The sequence below is a fragment of the Rhamphochromis sp. 'chilingali' genome (genome assembly GCF_963969265.1).
Source record: "Rhamphochromis sp. 'chilingali' genome assembly, chromosome: 5".
Lineage (NCBI taxonomy): Eukaryota > Metazoa > Chordata > Actinopteri > Cichliformes > Cichlidae > Rhamphochromis > Rhamphochromis sp. 'chilingali'.
Genome location: NC_137932.1, coordinates 25,221,791 through 25,241,259, shown reverse-complemented (window position 1 = coordinate 25,241,259; position 19,469 = coordinate 25,221,791). Strand labels below are relative to the sequence as shown.

The 19,469-nt window shown below is 38.5% G+C and overlaps 1 protein-coding gene across 3 annotated transcripts in view; it reads right to left on the bottom strand.

The window, feature by feature from the left end:
• The window catches only part of col12a1b (collagen, type XII, alpha 1b), a 152,433-nt gene extending 133,319 nt beyond the window's left edge, over positions 1 to 19,114 (bottom strand). For 2 of the 3 annotated variants that reach the window (XM_080882238.1, XM_080882237.1), the window contains exons 1-10: positions 18,853 to 19,114; positions 18,052 to 18,167; positions 14,092 to 14,208; positions 11,830 to 11,973; positions 9,386 to 9,445; positions 7,876 to 8,139; positions 6,648 to 6,812; positions 5,282 to 5,455; positions 4,775 to 5,065; positions 3,389 to 3,991 (exon numbers count right to left, since the gene is read on the bottom strand). In XM_080882238.1, coding sequence (XP_080738364.1) covers positions 3,389 to 3,991; positions 4,775 to 5,065; positions 5,282 to 5,455; positions 6,648 to 6,812; positions 7,876 to 8,139; positions 9,386 to 9,445; positions 11,830 to 11,973; positions 14,092 to 14,208; positions 18,052 to 18,130 — 1,897 coding nt within the window. In that variant the 5' untranslated portion in view covers positions 18,131 to 18,167; positions 18,853 to 19,114. The remainder of the gene's footprint in view (positions 1 to 3,388; positions 3,992 to 4,774; positions 5,066 to 5,281; positions 5,456 to 6,647; positions 6,813 to 7,875; positions 8,140 to 9,385; positions 9,446 to 11,829; positions 11,974 to 14,091; positions 14,209 to 18,051; positions 18,168 to 18,852) is intronic. The other variant, XM_080882236.1, reaches the window with a different exon arrangement.
• Positions 19,115 to 19,469: the final 355 nt, after the last annotated feature.

The window sequence follows — 19,469 nt, the reverse complement described above, 5'->3', positions numbered from 1 at the left end:
TTATAGCATTTTTAAATCTTGATAACTTTTTTTTTATCATGATTTGTGCTTTATCAGAAGTTAAAATGCAATTAGGTGTTTAATTCCAAAAACTAAACTGACTGACTAAATGTGGAACAACTGAGATATTTACAGGTGGTTTGACATCTGTTTTCAAAATACATCATCAGAAGAAATACATTCCTTGTCTGGCTCTGACATTAAACTGGGCTGACAAAATATGTGTCTGACATCTTTGATATAGTGAGAAAAACAGCATCTTTCTCCAAATCTGGCTGTTAGTTAAAGGTGATTCATAGTCACATGCTGCATCTGCTAAATCAGCCCCAGATGTGATTACCTATGAGTGTCCCCTGTCGTGAAAAGGGTCCCTTAGGAGTCCTGTTGTTGCAGATTTCAAAGTCCACACTCGGTGAGCTGCCTGAGATTTTGTTTTCCCACTAGGTCATTTGAGATTAGACCCACCACAAGCAACCCTGACTAATTTATTCATTGAAGTTTGCAACTTATCTCCCTGGTACTGATTTTTCAGACACAATGAACACATTACTTCAAGCAGCTGGCCAACAGGCTCAGATTTGCATCATCAATCAGCTCAGTCTTTCTAGTGGAAAAACTAAAGCAGTTCTACAATTCGTATTCTCTGGAAGCTCTCTTTTTTTCTTCCTGTCTAAGGCTGTTATCCATATGCATAAACCATCATCCGAAATAGACAAAAGTAGAAGAGAAAGCTGACCTACAAGGCAGTGCCATCATTCAGGATCGGGAGGGCTGAGACCCGCTACCAGAGCTCTTTAAGTTGGGCTCCTGCACATTCTCTTTGTTGACATAAAGTCATTATTATATAAGGATTATATAATTGGCAATCAAAGCTGGTGTGAGTCACATTTAATACTGCCAGACGTGGAAGCTCGTTTTGGCAAACACTGAGCGATTGTTATTGCCCTTTTCTAAGAGGATGAAACAGCATTTGTGATTTAACATCTTTGGTGTTTAAACCCGACTACCAGACGTTTTGGGGTGGGTGATGACTTCAGTGCAAAGAACTGCACTTCAAAGGTTTGTTTATGTGACAGACAACACACCTGACAGCTTGCATAGACTTTGTGTGGTAACACACTGAGTCATCTGCTGCTCTGGCTCAGTTTAAACAAATGCAAATACATCTCTGCAAAGGACTATTTGACCCATTTACACATGCAGAAACTCTCCCTGTCCTTGAAAGATCAAAAGGTGGGCATGTGTTTTACACATTGAGGCAAAAAAAAATGGTTTTAGCTAATAAAGACATGCTCAGAAAAGGGACATGAAAGTAATCATGTCCATGTGGATGGCTGATGGTACAGTTATGTACTCTCATCGACCTCACAGGGGGGTAAAGTTGCAACCAACTGCTGCTGTGGTTAATTGTTAAAATGTTGATTTCTTGACTGCACGTGTAACAATAACATTAGTTAACTGGTAGATTTAGAACTTGAGCTGAAATTTTAAAGAAAAGATTTCTAATTATTGTACTAAATCCATGGGTTGATCAAAAGCATTGGCATTGTTTCTAGCACTGTATGCAAATAAATGAAAGCAGCTTCAGTTGTTTGGTGGTTAGGAGGAGGAAGATGTTGTTTGGTGTGGAAAACCTTGAAAAACTAACAACATGTGTTGAACTTGTTTAAAACAAATAAAGTGAGAAAGCAAGATAAATCTCCGAAATTAACCCCAAAATAGAGACCAACAGGATGCTGGACTTGTTTATAGTTTTTGAGGTTGTACTTCTTTTTCATTATTGTGTGAACACTGAAAACTATACTTGCTGAACAAATGGAAATGTTTGAAAGCAAGTTGTATAATATATATATATATATATATATATATATATATATATATATATATATATATATATATATATATATATATATATATATATATATATATGTGTATATATATATGTGTATATATATATATATGTATATATATATATGTATATATATATATGTATATATGTATATGTGTGTGTATGTATATGTGTGTGTATATATGTATATATATATATATATATATGTGTGTGTAAAACTAATAAACTGTGGGCTGTTTCATACTCCATGGTTGGTTCTGTTGAGCTACCTCGTGCCAACAATTAAGCAATGTTTATTCATAAAGTCCTCTGAATGTAATTTAGCAAATGTAAAACGGAATAAACGGATAAAGATCTGTTTCTATCCATCAACATAAAAAATACCATTGTCTGCAAAGGAAATCTGAATTCAGAATTCATCTAAAACAGTATAAAACTTGTGTGAAAAAAGTTTTCGGGGATTTTAAAAAATATATTTTTGTATATTTTGCACTGAGCGTTTTAGCTTTTGCACTGTATTCAAATGTGACAGGGGCTGATCTGATCTGAATGAAGGTGTTCAACTCATGAATCCTGAGAACTGAATCCTCCAGTGTAACTGAGAAGCCAAAGAGGTAAAAATGCGCTGAAATCAATCATAAAGCAGTACATTTGTTGCAGACTGGTAATTTCAAGACCGAGATCAACAGTGAATGGTTCAAACCTTCAAACTTAGTTTTCACAGAATTATAATGTTGATGCTGGAGTATTGGTATACAGTTCATAGGGTATACTACAGCTTGGCATTAAAAGAAATCCTATAAGTATGATGCTGAATAGCCTTAATATGCTCTTGATTTCTGGCTGTAATTGAAAAAAGAAAACTTATGCAAACAAAAGTAAGTTCCTTGACTTCACGATGTACGTCTTGGACATTGCCTAGATGTCCTTTTCAGACTTTCTATTGAAAAAAATTTGTGTCCAGTCACTGTTTTATACTATCCATTATTATAGATTATAAAAAATGAAATAAAGCAGATATCCTCAATCGAAAGAAGAGTAAGAATGTCAAACCTCCAATTTCTGACTGTTTCCCATTCCAATTAACTTTCTGAATTTATTCTAAACTGCAAGTTTATCATGCAGATAAAAGAGGACAAAAGTTCACATTACTTAAAAAGTCATCAGTTGCCAAATTAATTAAATTACAAAGACTTCTGTGGTGTTTTGTTGTTGTTTGTTGTTTCAACCATGTTCATGTTTGATAGGGATTCAGTGTGCAAAACTGATTAACATCCAGCATTACAGTTAAAGCTAGGATGTACACAACTACATAAAGCAACCTGAATTAGATTAAAATGAGCATTGCTTTCTTTTTTTACATAAATAACACAGTCCAAATAAAGGCTGAATTAAAAATAATATATGTATCCATCAAAAGAAAAAATGAAATCTTATGGAACTCTATAACCCTAAACACAAAACACAAGCACATTGGTCAAACAAAGCCCAGCATAGCACAATGTCATCTGCATAGAGGATTATAACCACATTACTTACGTCTCTGGAGGATGTTGCGGAGTTCCTGTTCAATCCGGAGGCAGATGGACTGAATGAGTTCTTTGGAAATCCTCTGGAAGGCATCAAAGTCTTCTACAGTGTACACATGGGTCTCTGCAGGTGGATTAGCAATGGCCTCAAGCTCACTTCGCACAGCATCCTTAACACCCACAGCAAAAATCTCCACATCAGCATTTCTCAGCCTGGTGGCCGGCTCTTGGAAGGCATCGGATGACTTTCCATCAGTGATGAGGATGGTGACACGAGGAACATTGGCACGCGCTCCTCTGGCAGCCTGGAATATCTTCTCCTTGACATAAGTCATGGCCCTGCCGGTGTTGGTGGAGCCGCCACGGTATGGGAAATTTCGCACAGCCTTGACCACGGCATTTAGATCGTGGTGAGTGTTCAGGTAGAACTCAGGGTGAGGATCCCTGCTGTACTGGACCAAGCTGATCTGAACTTTGTCAGGCCCAATGTCAAAAGTATTGACCAACACCTCTAGGAATGCTTTTACTTTGGCAAAATTTGCCAGACCAATGCTATAGGATCCATCAACCAGAAGGACAACATCAGCCTGCACATCCACACCAAGGGAACATTCTGGATAGACAGAAAAAAAAGTACAAAGTTGACTGTTAAATTCTTTACAATAAAGGTGTTTATTCTTGTATAAAGTTGATATTGAGCTAAAGAATGGTGGTGTTGAGAAAGTCTTAATAGCATGTGCTAGTCCTCTAAAGATAATACAACATTTGAACAACATGTTACAAGAGCGCTCATAGTCAAGTGAAAACTATAATTGATTAGAATTTGGCTGGTTTTTCTAGTCAAATAGGCAGCAGTGCACAGTTTCCAGTGTGGCTGCAAGTCACACTGAGGCCCCCTGAGGTCTAATCAGGCATAATACTAGCTCTAACTCTATCCCTGTGCTATCAGAATTTGGTTTTTTTTAATTGCTTTCCAAAGTCTTGGCAATCATTGGAGAAAAATAAGGAAGTATTCTAACTAACAAGCATTGAAATCTATGAACATTTATTCCAAGAATCACTTTTTTTTGTTTTTAAGATATAAAATTAGTCTTCAGGACTAGAGCTAGAAGTGATGACTTAGACATCACTGGTTTAAATTTAGTAAGCTTTTTTATGGACCTGTTCCCAAAACTTTTTGATTGTCACCTGCAATTTGTTTAGTCTGACATGTGAGCTGATACAATGTTTCCAGGTTTCTTTGCATTATTTACAGCAGAGTGCTGAGTCAGTACAGTTTGTCAGAGCCTGCCAATTAAACCACTGATTCACTTACAGACATTTTATTCATTAATCTATGCCGGTAGTCAAAGAGAAGTCTCTCTATAAACTTTTACTTTCATTGTTTAGTACTCACCCAGTGAAACTCTAACTGGCAGAGTCTTCTGCATGGCCGTGATGGGCTCGCTGGGTGTCAATCCCTTCAAGGCAAACAGAACGATTTGGTACTCTGTATCTGCCGAGAGACCTCGGACCACCACCGAGGTCTGGCCTGCGCCCACGTACAGTTCCTGACGCATGCTGCCAGCCATCATGGGGATCAGCTGAATCTTGTATCCGGAAACATCTCCAATAGAGGGGTCCCACATCAACCGCATGGACTTTGAGATTACCTCCTGGACCTGGAGATTGGAGGCTGGCTCAACAACTGCAAAAATAAGAGATGGAATCACAATTATAATGTCATATATTTGGAAAAATTAAATAAAAAATAAGAGACAAAAAATAAGAGTGTATACTGCAATCTACATCAAACTACAGTTTCAACCATATTAAAGGGTAAAAACAAAGGTACAAATGGCAAGAGAATGTTTTTTAACAACTCAGACTAGGCATGAAAGTATTAGTTTTAAAGATGTCTCACATTCGTCTCCACTGACTACCACATTGAGCTGATCTTCTACACCAGCGCACATCCGAGTAATGAGCTGTTTTTGCACGTTCTTTATCATGTCGAAGGTGGCCACACTGTAGATGTGACTGCTGTAAGGGATAGAGGCCATTAGCCTCATCTCCTCTTCATCTGCCTGTTGGATACCTACGGGGGGAAAAGACAAACCACAAACTCAAAGCTGTGGTAAAAGCAGAGTGGATGGTTCTTCATGAACATGTGGAAATTGTTGTGGTTTTCAATGCCGGCCAAATTTAGAGATGATTCCTCATTTTGAGCTAAGCTGAGGCGACACCACTGAATTCTTAGCCATCCTTGTAAACTCACTGGCATTGGTTGACGCGGTAACGGGTGCATTTGCTCCAGGTCTGTAAATACTGGATGAAATGAACAATCTGTAACAAAGTTAAGCGAGCATTTACTTTCCACGTTTGCATATTAAATGCTCTCTTTTCTGTTCCACATTGGTTGGAAAGTCTGACAACATGGGCAGTAAATATGAAAAGGGTTTATGGTGCTATACTCCTCTGTAAAACTTTGACACTGTTGGAAGAGTTGTATCCATGCATAGATTTAAGTTTGACTAAGACAGCTGGTATCCTGTGAACTTTCTTATTGAGAGAGGTACTTACTAAAAAAATATTTTAGACAGGGTTAACTATGATATGGGTTAAAGTTCTTTCATAAGTGCCTATTTGCTGGGGCTGGGGTTTAAACCCAACAACTTTTTGATTAGAGGCACTGAGTAATTACCATTACTTCCTGCACCATTCAGTGTTTCTATAAAACACGTGACCTTAGACCCACAAAAGTTAAGAACTCATATTTGCCAAAAGAAGCCATGTCACTGTAAGCTTTGCCTTAAGACAACTCCACCAAACTCCACCTTTAAGAATCCTTTTAAAGCTGGGATAACCTCCAAAAACATGATGGCTAGCCCGATAAATTGTCTCTAGGGAACGTAGCAGGAAGGTTACAGTGGTCCTCTGACAAAAACTAAAAACCATTAGTGTCTCGCTAAGCAGTTTTCTATCATTGATCTGTTTCCACTGACTGCAAAAGATGAGCTATAAGTCCTGAACCACCAGGCCTCTTTAACTCCATAGCAACATCCCAGTGGTGTTTCTTCGTCTGAGTTTGTGGAAAGTCTGAGCGAAACTGGAGCATAAACACACATAAAACCTGCTATCACTTGCTTGTAGGTTAACGATGTAGGAATTTAACCTTCTTCCATTACTACGTCACCACAGGTTGCTTTTGTTACAAACCCCTGCTAAAAGCATTAAATACGAATAGAAAATGTAATGTGGAGTGCAATAAAATTGCTCTGGCTGCATACCGAGGACAAAGATCTCCACCCCCGTGCTCCGGAGCTGCTTGGCATAGCTCGCCACTGGATCCTCAGATTTGCCATCTGTGATGATCACCAGCACTTTGGGGAGACTGTTTCTGGCGCCGGACGCCTCACTGAAAACATTTCTCAAAACGTAGTCCAGAGCGTCACCTGGACCAATGAGAGAGAGAAGAGTTTTACTTCATTGGGTGTTCTTAGATTTAAATTGTAGAATGATGAGGAGAAAAACAACTATTTGATTCAGGAAATCTTTTTGTAGACCAAAACTCAAACTCAGCAATAAACCGAGCAGCAAAATCAGAGATATCACAGAAGGATGAAACACAGCACATAATCATGATGAGAAATCCACCAGAAAACTTTTTGACATTTAATTCTCTGAGGTACCTTCATTGATCATGCGCTCCTTCAAGTTTGATATAAACTCCATTTTTTCTTTCTCTTTTCTTGACGAAATTTTATATTACTTGTAATTTTCTTGATCTGTCTTCTGAACATTTCATATGTGGTCTGTTTCAAAATTTGAGGATTTAAAATGAGCATGGTCTTAGCAGGAATGGTTCAAATTCAGTAGCACTCCTGGCATTTCTCATTTCATCTTGCGTGCACTATTCAGGCACTACTTCACTCTGCATACAGTTACTGTGAGCTACTTTGCAGCCCACCTCTAATCCAGCTCTTCCATTTCATGCTGTATCTGAATTAATCATTGTCATTTCTCTTATTATCAATGCCTGCTCTGTTTTGTCAGAGGGTCCTGCTGCTGCTCTCTTTCCATGTACACCCATGGAAGGGCGGGGAGGTCCCAGATCAGAGTGATCTCGCCAAATTTAAATGACTTCACTTGCAATAACAATCCCGTTTTGACTCAAGTGGCCCTGACAAGGCTGCTTTATTGCTTTCTCAGCAAGTTAAACTGTGTGTAATGTGATTATAATTTTATTTCCCTGTACTTTAATGGATGTGTTTTTAATTCCCTTACATCCCAGAGTTTTGCCTGCCTATTTGTCAAGTGAGCCAAGCGAGACACACGTGAAATGAGCACTCACCTCACAAAAACAAATCAGTCTTTAACAGCCATGTATTAAAAAACGATTATTCTTTCTACCAAAGATAAACATCCCCCTTAAAAAGGGTGTTACTGATTGAAAATGTCCCAGGTCAATTTAACTCCACAGAAAACCCAAAGAACTGAACAGCATCAACAGGTCACCTGTGTTCGTGTTGCCTCCTTTGTACGGCATTGAGCCGATGGCCCGCAGAAGCGCCGGTCTGGTCTGGTGTTCGTTCAGGTTGAACTCAGTCCTGGCGTCATCACTGTACTGGACCACGCCTACCCGGGTTTTTTCCTCGCCGATATGAAAGGCTCCGGCAGCCGCAGAGATGAAGGAGCGTATGTATTTGAAGTTTGGCCTGCCCACGCTCCAGGAGCCGTCCACCAAGAACACCACATCGCCGATGACGCTGGCAGAGCATCCTGCAAAAAAAGTTCAAGAATGAAAAGGAAGAAAACGCTGAACATTAAACAGAAAATGTAATTTTTCTGCCCCCATATGTGAGTAATAGCCTTGGACTTTAGGTTTATTCAGTGGCAGTACTTTCTCGATAACGTTAATATTCTTTGTTGAGACTAAAAAAAACCCACTCAGTGTTATTTTAGATTAAATAATGATTTGCATTGTTCCACTTTTGGCTCTCTCGTCTGAAAGTCAATTTGAGTGGATTTGTTTGGTTAATGCTTGAAATTAAGGCCTGAGGGTTAAACTAAGATGTCAGTAAATATCCCACTCATGAAGTTGAATCCTGTACATGTGCCAGAAAAAGCATTTGCTAACAAGTGACTCAATGAAGCTTCAGAAGTTGCTGGCTACATCAAAGATCATCACGCCAAACAGCTCAGCAGTGCTGGTGTTCACGTCCTGCCACTGTGTAGACCTGAATGTGGATGTTTCTTCGGATTTTTGGGTTCTTCTCTCTAACGTTAGAACCTTCAGCTTCCAGTATAAAGTGGCATACTTTTAGTTGCCTAATCCTAAACTTTTAAACAGACCTTAACCACTAAAATTTTACTTGGGGGTGTTAAGATGTTGGATTTACTCGCATTCACTTTTCTCAGCTCAGCATGTTTTAAAGTCATTATTTTTTGTTAATTTAGACACTGTTTGTTGAACCAGACTTCATTGTCTCTCCTCTGCCCTGCTTTCTGGGAGTTTCCTCGTGACTTTTCCCTCATGAAGAGAAGGAAAAATCTGCACAACCTCGTCATCGTGTGCAGAATGGGGGCCAGGGCAGCAGTGGCAGAAGCAGCGCTCTTGTAAATCAGCATCTGTAATGGTTTCCACTTCTCTCAGCACTTCGGGGCTGGGTTCAGCTCACTCCCACAGCTCCAACAGCAGCAACCTCCCACCACACCTATGACCCCCGCCGCACTGAGCATGTGCAGCTTCCCCCGTATTGGCATAACTGCTCGGCAGGGAACCAAATCGATGACCAAATCCTTCAGAGATTTATGGGGGCCTAATTTTGATTATTGCTATACAATGGGGTGTTTGTAGAGCCTTCCTTCACTGCTAAGCTCACACTGATGAACACCGCCCAGAAGAAAACCCACGAACAAAAAGTCGAGGAGGTATGGCAGTGGATTTATGACTCATCATTATCTGAGTAGGAAGTGAAACCCCTGGTCAAACTAAGGTGTGTAATAAGTGAACAAAAGTACTCACTGGCTGAATCTGAAGAGTCTGGTTTCCTGGAAGTTCCTCTTGTGCTTCCACTAGATTCAACTGTAAGACAATGAAACAATCGCGTAATTACAAAAGTCAGTTCATATTATCTATTGTGCTGAAATTATCCTCAGGAAACCCAATATCTTTACAGTGATGACATGTTATGAATCATTTTCTGTCACTGTTTTTCTTCATGTGAAGGCAGACCTCTGAAATCAGCCCAACTCTTGTGTTTTAAATTTCCCTACGTAGGATTTATCCTCTCATCAGAGGGTTTCTTGAGCAATTTTTCCTTTTTCGTGATGCAACAAACTTCCAAATGAGCTCCCAAATGGAGAAACTGTCAGGTTGATGTCATAGTTTGTGTAGGATTTCCAGCATAGCTCAAGCTCAGAGGGCTTCTCAGATCATCAGTTGTCCCCACCAAAAACTGCTGCCATGATGTCAGTGAAGACCTCAGTCAAAGCCTGAAATCTGGGTCAGTGTCCCATTTCATACTTTTGCTTGTAAACATCATAAACATGGTTTAGGCCTATCCCTGGTTTGACAATCCGAAGAAATCCTTTCTTCCTCTGAACACCAAAGTGCTTTACATTTTATTTACAAGTTGTTATCTTTAAATGTCTTCAGTCTTTTCTATTGGTTGATTTTTAGCTACAAACCTCTCCTTGGAGTGGTTTCCTCTAACTTCTGTTCATGTATGAGTAAAAACCATAATCAGTATGACTTTATTCCTCATTGTATTTTACAATTGTTTGGTCCGAAACAGAATTAGGCATAAAGGGTACTTTTTGTAAATTCTTTCTTCCTTTTTTTTAATGATCAAAAATGGTAAAAAAAAAAAAAAAAAGTCTTTATATGGTGTTAAATGAATCTGAACTAGGGCCAGGCTTAAAAAAATATCTAATACCTCTTAGTGCAATAAGATGGTGCAGTATGTTAATACAAACATTATTTGAAGGTACTTTTTCAAAAATGACATTCTGCAAAATGTACATAGATCTTTCACCAACAGGGGCAATGTGTTGAAATGTGTGCTGCTGTTATCCTTTGGTATCTGCCCCTAGTGGTGAACAATTTAGTAACATGTTAGTAAGGGTGATTCCAAAAACTACCTTTAATTATGCTGTCCCTATCTCCTGGAAAAATCTGAGCTGATTACTATGTGGGAATTTAACTCGGTGTTATAGAACTGAGAAAATAATATTGGTAGACGTTGTGTCCACTGACTGTAGCGTTTGACAGTTGTATTTGTGTGTTTATGCTTATATCAGTTATCTTTTAGGCCAGGTAACTCTTGAAAATAGGTTTTTAATCTCACCAAGACCTTTACCTCAATAATAACAGGCTGTAATATTTCAAAAATGTCTTCAGCCAAGTGACCAAAGTGAATAATGAAATTTTATCTTTTGGTGCTGGAACTGTTGATTATGGTAAAGTAATATAGAGGAAAAATGTTGATGGAAATCTGTGGTAGACACGCTACAGGTTGCTGTTTTCCAAGTGCAGAAGAACAAATTGTTTTTGAATTGCAAAAGGGTCAAAAGAAGCGATGCCTACTTATAAATTCTCATTGCACAACTTAATGTAGCCATTATTTTTGCACAATACAATTTGAGCTGCTCTTGTGTCTTTTTTCTGTAATTAGGTAGTGGTAAACTATTCAAAAAATTCTGTAAATAGTAAAACCCCTCCCTTCTGCATTAAAAAAAACTCACCTTTGAAGTCATGTTGTTCATGCTGTTCCTCGTGCCTGTTTTCAATTGTCTTGTTTTTGCTTTTGAATTTATGGTATCAATGAGTAAGCCAAAGACAATTTTCTGTCTCTCCTAAGTAACTCTCAGACTAATAACCAGTAAAAGCAGCAGTTGAGAAAAAAGGCTCACCAGCACGATTGCTTGGTGGATTTTTTTCTAGAACTTCTGACCATATCACATGGCACCAGCAGAATGGAAACTGTATACAACTGGAATCTGTCCTGGCTGGCTCCCTGTGCTGCAGATTTGCTTAAATCTGTCAAGTCAGACTTTTAGTCTACAGTTTTTAACTTTGGCAAAACTAAAAATTGTCTTAACTGACTCCAAATGTCATGCTAAATGGACCTTGTGGTGAGCTTGCTTTGTGATTTACTGTTTCCAGGATAAAGAATTAAATACAAACCTATTTTTAAGTCAAATTAAAGCAATTTAAATAAAGAAATACATTTGAGGTTGTTTCCTTGAATGACGAACAGTCTGCTGTACTGAAACACCAAAATACTGAAACGAATGTAGAAACCGAGCAATGTTATTAACATATACTGGTGAAAGGGCAACACCTGGCAGGTGTCTCTCTGTTATCTTCCACACTCGGTGTTAGTGTTTAGCTTTTTTTTAAGCTTTTTACGGGACATCTGGCATTGATTTCCACAAGCACACAAATGCAGAGACACGGTGACTCACGTGTGATCTGGCCGGAGATGGGCAGACTCTGCTCTGATCCAGAATATGCAGTTATCGTTACGACATAATCCACATCTGGAGTCAGGTCTGAAATGGAGGTCTTAGTGGCAGATGCAGGCAGAGTAAATTCTTTTGTTGGTTCTTCTACAAGAATGCACAAAGTCAGAGGGAAGTCATTAGGAAACTATTACATGACTTGATTTCTCCAAGAGTCAGTACAGGGCTTCAGAAAAACCTGATTTCGACTGCTGACCCGGGGACTGGAATAGCTGTGTAAACACACAATAGTACAATCGATTTGATAAAAAAACAACTTTCTTTGTTACTATAAAACACACATTATTTTAACCCTTTAATTCCCCTGAATGTTCCATAAGATGAATGCTAATTATTTGTTAAAAAATATCTTAGCCTCAGCTAATAGAAATGAACAATATTAACAGATTATATTTAATGTCAAAACTTTCTCTAATATTTCTGTGCCTCTAATAACTGAAACTGTAAAACTTACAAACTAATTTTCAGTTACTTTTTTATTTAACAAAAAACAGAAACGTAAAAATATTTACTGTTATATATTAGGCCTATTTCTTGACAAAATATATCAACCTTGGTGTTTATCAGTTACCCATCCTAGCTTATTTATTTAGTATTTGTTTTTAACATCATTTGAAACGTTTCTAGGTTGACCTTTTTGTAGGTTGACTTTTTTTTTTTTAATAAAAATGACTCTTGTTTTGCTATCTCAGCAAAAAAAAAAAAAAAAAAAAAAAAAAAAAAAGATAACTGGCTAATCTATTTGCTAATTGACATGAATAGAAAGGCTAATGTTAAAGTTAGCTATATGGGCAGTTAGTCAAGGTATGTAACTGTTATCCTTATTTCTTAGTCAATATGGAAGTGCAAGCTACAGTTTTGGGGTTTGGTTAGCTAGCTAATAGTATGTAGCTGTTACAACTTGTTGTTGATGAATATACATATTAAAGCTAATATTAGTTCTGTTACTTAGCTCGTTCAGCAATAGCAATGATATGTCACATTCACATCATAGCCTCATCAATTTAGTCCTTGTAAAGCCTTCATGTTGAAAAGCTAATAATCTCAGTACCTGTTTCTTGTCAGAAAAGATCTGTTATTGAAAGTAATATGCTACTCACTTAGTACACTTTCTTAAGATGGCTTTTGAATAGCAATTGCCAATAAATAACTAAACATTACCTCTGTTAAATAAAAAAAAAAAGTGTTTCACTTACTTTTACTTACATGTTTGTATTTAAACTGATGCTAGTTTTGTTAACTAGCAACAGTACGTCCCTTACCTGTCAATGATTTAATAGTTCTGTGTCTGTGTTTGATCGTATGTGAGTGGACGTTAATTCTTTTAGTTAGTAACAGCACATTGCATACCCCTGTGAGTGTTTGAATGTTAGTTAGATGTAAATGACATATTTTTACTATCTACATTTGACTTTGCTGATGTTAGCTCTGTCAGCTATTAAAAGTATGTCTGTGTTTGATTTTATATAAGTTGATGTTAATTTTAGTTAGCAACAATAAGTCACTTACACCTGGCAACATTTAAATATATATAAGCTAAAGTTAGTTCTATTACTCAGTGTATGATGTTAGTGCTATTTTTTCCATGCATAAGAAGAAACTTGTACTCACGTAAGTTTTACTAACAATTTTTGAAATTATATAGAATACAGAAGTCTTAGTTGAGGACATTTTACTGGGTTCTGAATGATGATTCTGAAATATGAGTTGGTGACTATCAGCATGCAAACTAATGTTAGTTCTATCAGTAAGTTAGTATAATATAGTACAAGTATATATACTCTAAGGCTGTGCTTTGTGAAGATGTTGAAACAGCACATGGTCTTTCTGAAAGTGGTGAGTTATTTTGGGTAAAGTCTTGGATCATTTGAAATAATAGCTCTTCTTTTTAAATCTATGCATAAATATCTCAGCTATTACATAAAAGGTCTTACATGTGCATGCCTGAGCTAAAGTAACACAGATTGCAGTTTGCAATGTCAGTGCTGGCAAAGTTCAGCGCTGACAACCGATGATAAGATTTCTCCATTCATAATGTTTTTCTTTTTTTATCATTAGAAGCTCCTGGAGCTAAACTTGTGTCTGCAGAAACCTTTAGATAATTGCGGTAAGTGCTGAGTCCTGTCAGGTTGAGTGAAATCTTTATGACACTTGTAATGTTACAGGCATGGCACGACAGAACCTGCAGGTTTAATGAGCACCAACCTGTGTCTGAGGTCACTTCTATTCTGTAACCCTGTATCCTCGACCGTGGTCTCCTCCACATCATTTCCACTGAGTTCTCACTTAAAATCTTAAATCTTAAGTCTGATGGAGAGTCCACTGTGAAGAAAAAACATCAATGCAGTTAGCACTTTATCTTTAAGAGCGAAGTGTATTGTAGTGATCATTATAAAAAAGGACCAACAGTCAACACTTCCAAGGTGAAGTTAGACAAGTTCACTGTTGGTGCAAACAACACAAGACGCACCAAACTACAAATGAGAGGAAAGCCATTTTGAAGACAAAAAAATGACCTCTGTTTGGCTCGTGTGGCTACAATCAACAACTCAGGCAACAAACCAAGACAACAAACACAACACAACGGTATCTAAAACTTAGGAGGGACACACAGAGGGTTCGTATATGAGACCTGGTGAATTTTGGGCGTGATCATGAATATGGAAGCAAAAAACAGGTCAAATGAATTTTAAGAGCAACAAGCGATGGCATGTATTTAAAAAATGCGTTTGAGGAGTCTTTATTCGACTCGTATGGGATTTACCCTCACATCTTTTATGTAACATTTTAAAATCTTTGTTGATTGGTAAAACCAGAGTTATAAAATTAAGACAACAGCATCTAAAATGGAAAATTCAACATCAAACACTTAAGACATGAAGCATAATCAATCATAAATGGTATTACTGACACCATTCTTCAGCCACATAGCTTTATTGTGAGACTTTTTTGTTTTTATATCCTGACATTGCTAATTCAATCTTATTAAATGAACTTAATTTTTTTTTAAATATTGCATTGATTCAGTTTAAATGGGGTCCTAAGGAACAAAACTTTTAAGGAATTAAAATTTGAATGATGACTGTTTTCTGATTAAGATTTCACTGCTATTACCTGGTGTTTAAATTTGAACATTAACAACTCAACAAACAGTATTTCCCAACTCCATAATTACATGGCGATCCCTAGAGGGAACAGCCACAATCATAATGATAATAATAGTAATAATAATAAAATATAATTATATTTAAAAAATATTCAATTGTTTTGGCCTGTGTTTGCTTCCGTACCTCTCATGGATGCAGATAACAACGCCTTTTAAATATTTTGAATCCTGAAATGTTTGTGGCTGGTGATGTCGTTTTTTTTTTTTTAATTTTGAAAATCACCAGTCACGATCTCCTCCTGTCAGCTAACTCCAACATGGACTGACGGACATCCAGCAGTCTGTCCATGACCTCAATCCAACACAGGATGTTGAATTGACCAAGAAAGTGCTGATTATACAATGGATAAAGACCGGAGTCATCACTCTCATTGTCTCCATTGCAAACCTCATAAAAGAATACACAATGTGAGTGCAGACATGTGTACATCTTTTTCTTATGTTTCCAAAGAATCTACACCAGAGGTTCTTAAACTATTTAAGTCTAAAAAAAAGGATCCATAATCTACCTTTGTTGGAAATTTACCATACAGTTAAGACTCCAAGAATACTTCTAGGATTCGGATCATAGTTTAAGAACCACTGGTCTTTGTCATGTTAACCAGCAAACCAAATTGACATGGAGGATAATAATTATATTTATTCACAGAGCATGTCTCTAAACGTATGTTATCAACTTCTTTCCACAAGCAACAAAACAAGCAGATCATGCACGTGTACATGAAAAGTTGTTGACAACAACTTAGGACAATGAACAAAAAGTTTCCATGTACACGAGGGACCACAGACTGTTTTTAAAGAAATATTTTAAAATGATATTCTTCAGGTTGGGGTGCTTATTTATGATGCTCTAGCTTGCTATCAAGATAATACACAAAGATGTTGACTCTAACTTGGTGCTACAAAAAAGGCATTCAGTCACAATATGGCTTTAAATAGCTGAATATAAACACAACTGTCTGTCTGCCTCAGGCACAAAAGCAGAGACAAATCTGTTTCTATAACAGGAAGTGTAACTTTGTTCCTGACAAATGAGAATAACGGTTTTCAGTAATTTCTTTCTTGTCAATAAATCCCACACAAAGCTCCCAAGTGGTTTATATTTTTCAAAGTGATTGAGTAATTTCCAAAAACAGCTGTTCAAAGCTGAAGATTTTGGCGAACATACAGGAAAGCACACATTTGGGACTATATTTAGAGGCAGATTAACACAAATATGGTGCCCATGTTTGCCAGAATCAAAAACTGAGTCCATCAGTGTTCCGAGGTCTACAGTGGAGCTCTATAGCAAATAGAAATATTAAAGAAGGTGACTTATTACCAGAAGGAAACATCTGCTGTTAGTTTGGGTCTTTTTGTGGGATTGGTTGACTGTAAAGAAAAATGCATGATAAACCTCTGCATGTAACAAACAGGTGGAAAAACTGTGTCTAGTTCTTAATCTTTTCATGCTGCAGGAAGTTTATCAGCACATGTTCGCAGCGGGTAACCTGAGCTCCGGAGTTTGTGATCATCTCATCAACCTTTCCAGCTGCACAGATTAAATAAATCTAAATACAGATGATCTAGCTACAGTTTATAGATTAGCCGGGATTTCTAGACCACCAACCAGTTGTTTTTATGTTAGTGTGGGGGAGGGGTGAAGAATATCACTGTAAAATATTGTCGTGAAGCCAAGACCTGGGGGGTCAAGGCTTGACCGGGGAAGGTTACAGGACGTTAAAAATGGAGGAACCACCAACCTGGTGAATCAATTCAAGGGCCGCGTGGGGGAGGGGGCCGCTGCTTCTGTTTCCGAACGGGGGGTATCACAGCCAAAAACTACCCGACAAACTTCAGCTTTTAATCCAGACACACACTGTTACCATCCACACGCACATTCATCCACATTTTAAACACATCCAGGGCTCGGTTCTAAACTGATTTTATTCTGCAGTTCTTGCTCTGAAATGGGACTGTTTGGAGCCGAGCCCTTCCCGTTTGGAGGCTTCTTTGTGTTCAAGGTGTTTCAGCCTTTAAGTCCGGCCCTAGCATCAAACTATTGTGGAATATATGTGACCCATTACTGTGCCGTGACCCCTGGAAAGGCAGCCAGGGCCCCCCGTTGGGACATTAAAGACAGAGAGGGGGTCTCAGGAGGTCAGAAAGTCTCTTGGAAAGGAGAGAAGAAGAAACTTTCCTTCTTTCTTTTTTAACTGTGCTTTCTTCTGCTTTTATTCTGGGATGATCCAGATTTCAGTGCAGCCAGTTGTCTCCTGTCCTAACCTCTGAAACCTCTGGAAAATAACGCGAAACTCATATTTTGTCTTTCCGTTACATCAGGAGAAAAGACGTAGGGAGGGCTTTTTCCTCCCTCCTTTTTTCCTCTTCTACTTTTTTAAAACTGGAGGAATGTAATCTGTAGTAAAATGCAGTCGGGGATTTCGAGCAACGGCGCCACCTGGCGTTAAAAACTTAGACTGCATTTAATTTTAATCACATTTTTTTCCTTTCAACATTTAAGAACAAGACTGCTTTGGTTTTCAATTACAGGAAAAAGGTGATGATATTCTCACCGTATATCTGATTTTTTTTTTTGTTAATCACCAACATGAAGCCACATCTAACTACACAATTAAATCTGAGCTGCATTCGTGCTCTCATTAAAGTTGAACTTCACGGTTTGACATGCTTCGAAAACAAAAGTAATAATACAAAAACCCTCCCGTCTAGAAACTCAAACTCAATGTATTTCAAGCTGGGGTCGTTTTTCTCTTCAAGCAGAAATTCTTGATGGAAAAGTGAATCACTGGATCACAAAAAATCATCAAACAGAAGTTAAAATCAGAAGTTCAAACAAATCAATCCACAGGTACACATTTGCTTCAGTGATTTTTTTTATTCGTTTAGACTAAAAGTGCAGCTACACACAGCAGGCAGAGGAGAGACAGAGGTGAGAGGAGGTGGAAGAATTCAGATGTGTTGAATTAAAAGAAGTGGAGGAGGAGGAGCGGCTTTACCTTGCTCCTGGGCCTGAGAGGAGGACAGCAGCAGTGCCAGGACGGCAGCAACCGCTGCCAGAGAGAGCCTGCTCTTCATCTTCGGCTCCGCTGGTCTCAGCAGTGCATGAATGAAACTGCGAGAGGAACCAAGGAGGCAGTTAAACTCCCTCAGGGCTTCATAAGACTGTTAATCCTATCTGAACGAGAACCTCGGAGCTCATTAATCTTCATTCAAATCTACATCAGGCTGAAAAGTTATCAGAATACGCCGCTTTGGAGAGAGGAATGAGTCTGAAAGTCATCCTGACGCTTGAAAAAGTTCCACAAGCAGCGACAAAAGACTTACACGACAAACTTCATATGTATAAATGTGTAAAACTCGCCAAAATCTACATATTGAAACTTTTAAAACTTCCGACAAAAATCCCACAAAAGCAAATCATTAGCTCATCTTTCCCCGTAAAATTCCGTTTTTCCACTTTCTAAAGGAGCTCGAGTTATTGTTGCATTAACTCTGCAGACTCCAATCAAGTATTTCATATCTCCGCCTGATGAAAATGACCCACTCTAACGGGCACAAAGTCTTTCCATTTTATCTTAATGGCGAGTTGAGCCGTAGCGCCGTGCGCAATTACGCACGGCAATGTCGAGAAAGAATCCACGCATTCACAAAATAGTCCAAATAAATATAGAAATGAATGGAATATTATTGAATTCAGATAACTCAACATTTAAACCTGAAAAAAGCCTGTAATAAGTCGTGACAAAAATAATCCCCCACAGATGGTACCAAAAATGTAAAAACCATGCACGACTGACCTATAGAGATGGCTGGCTGAATTTTAGTTTTGCTTAAAAAGAAAAAAAATTAAAAGGATAAAGGTTTCGCTGTAGACCCCCAGCCCGACACAGGGGAGAGTGAGGTGGTACGGAGTTGAAGTCAGGGCGCTCCGCGGATTTCTGCTTCCCAGACGCGTCGGCGAGCCTCCTTCCAAGTGGGAAGAGTCTCCACACAATCTGCTACTTAACAGGGGGGCTGCTCCCAGCTCTGCCTACCCCGCCGCGAGCTCTTACGACATCCAGCCGGGCCAAAAGTGATGTGTAACCTCTGAAAATGCAGCACGGAAGGACTCACACACTCGGAAACTTTTACATAGTTTTCTGCATTCCTTTCCGGTGATGAAGAGCTTCTGTGCGTCTCGGCCGCAAGGAGACAGCAGCAGAGCGGGGTCGCGGGGGATTAGTGGGGGAAAACTGTCAGAGGTTTTTACCCACTTTAAATTTTGTGAATCAACGGGAAAATATTACACAGTCTAGTAAACGAAACCCCGCGTCAGTCTTTTCCTTTTTAATCTGGAGTCCAGGGCCGGAACTGAAGTTTCTGGGGTCCTGGCAGGAGCTCACTAAACTGGAGCAGCTGCTTCAACTCAGTTCCA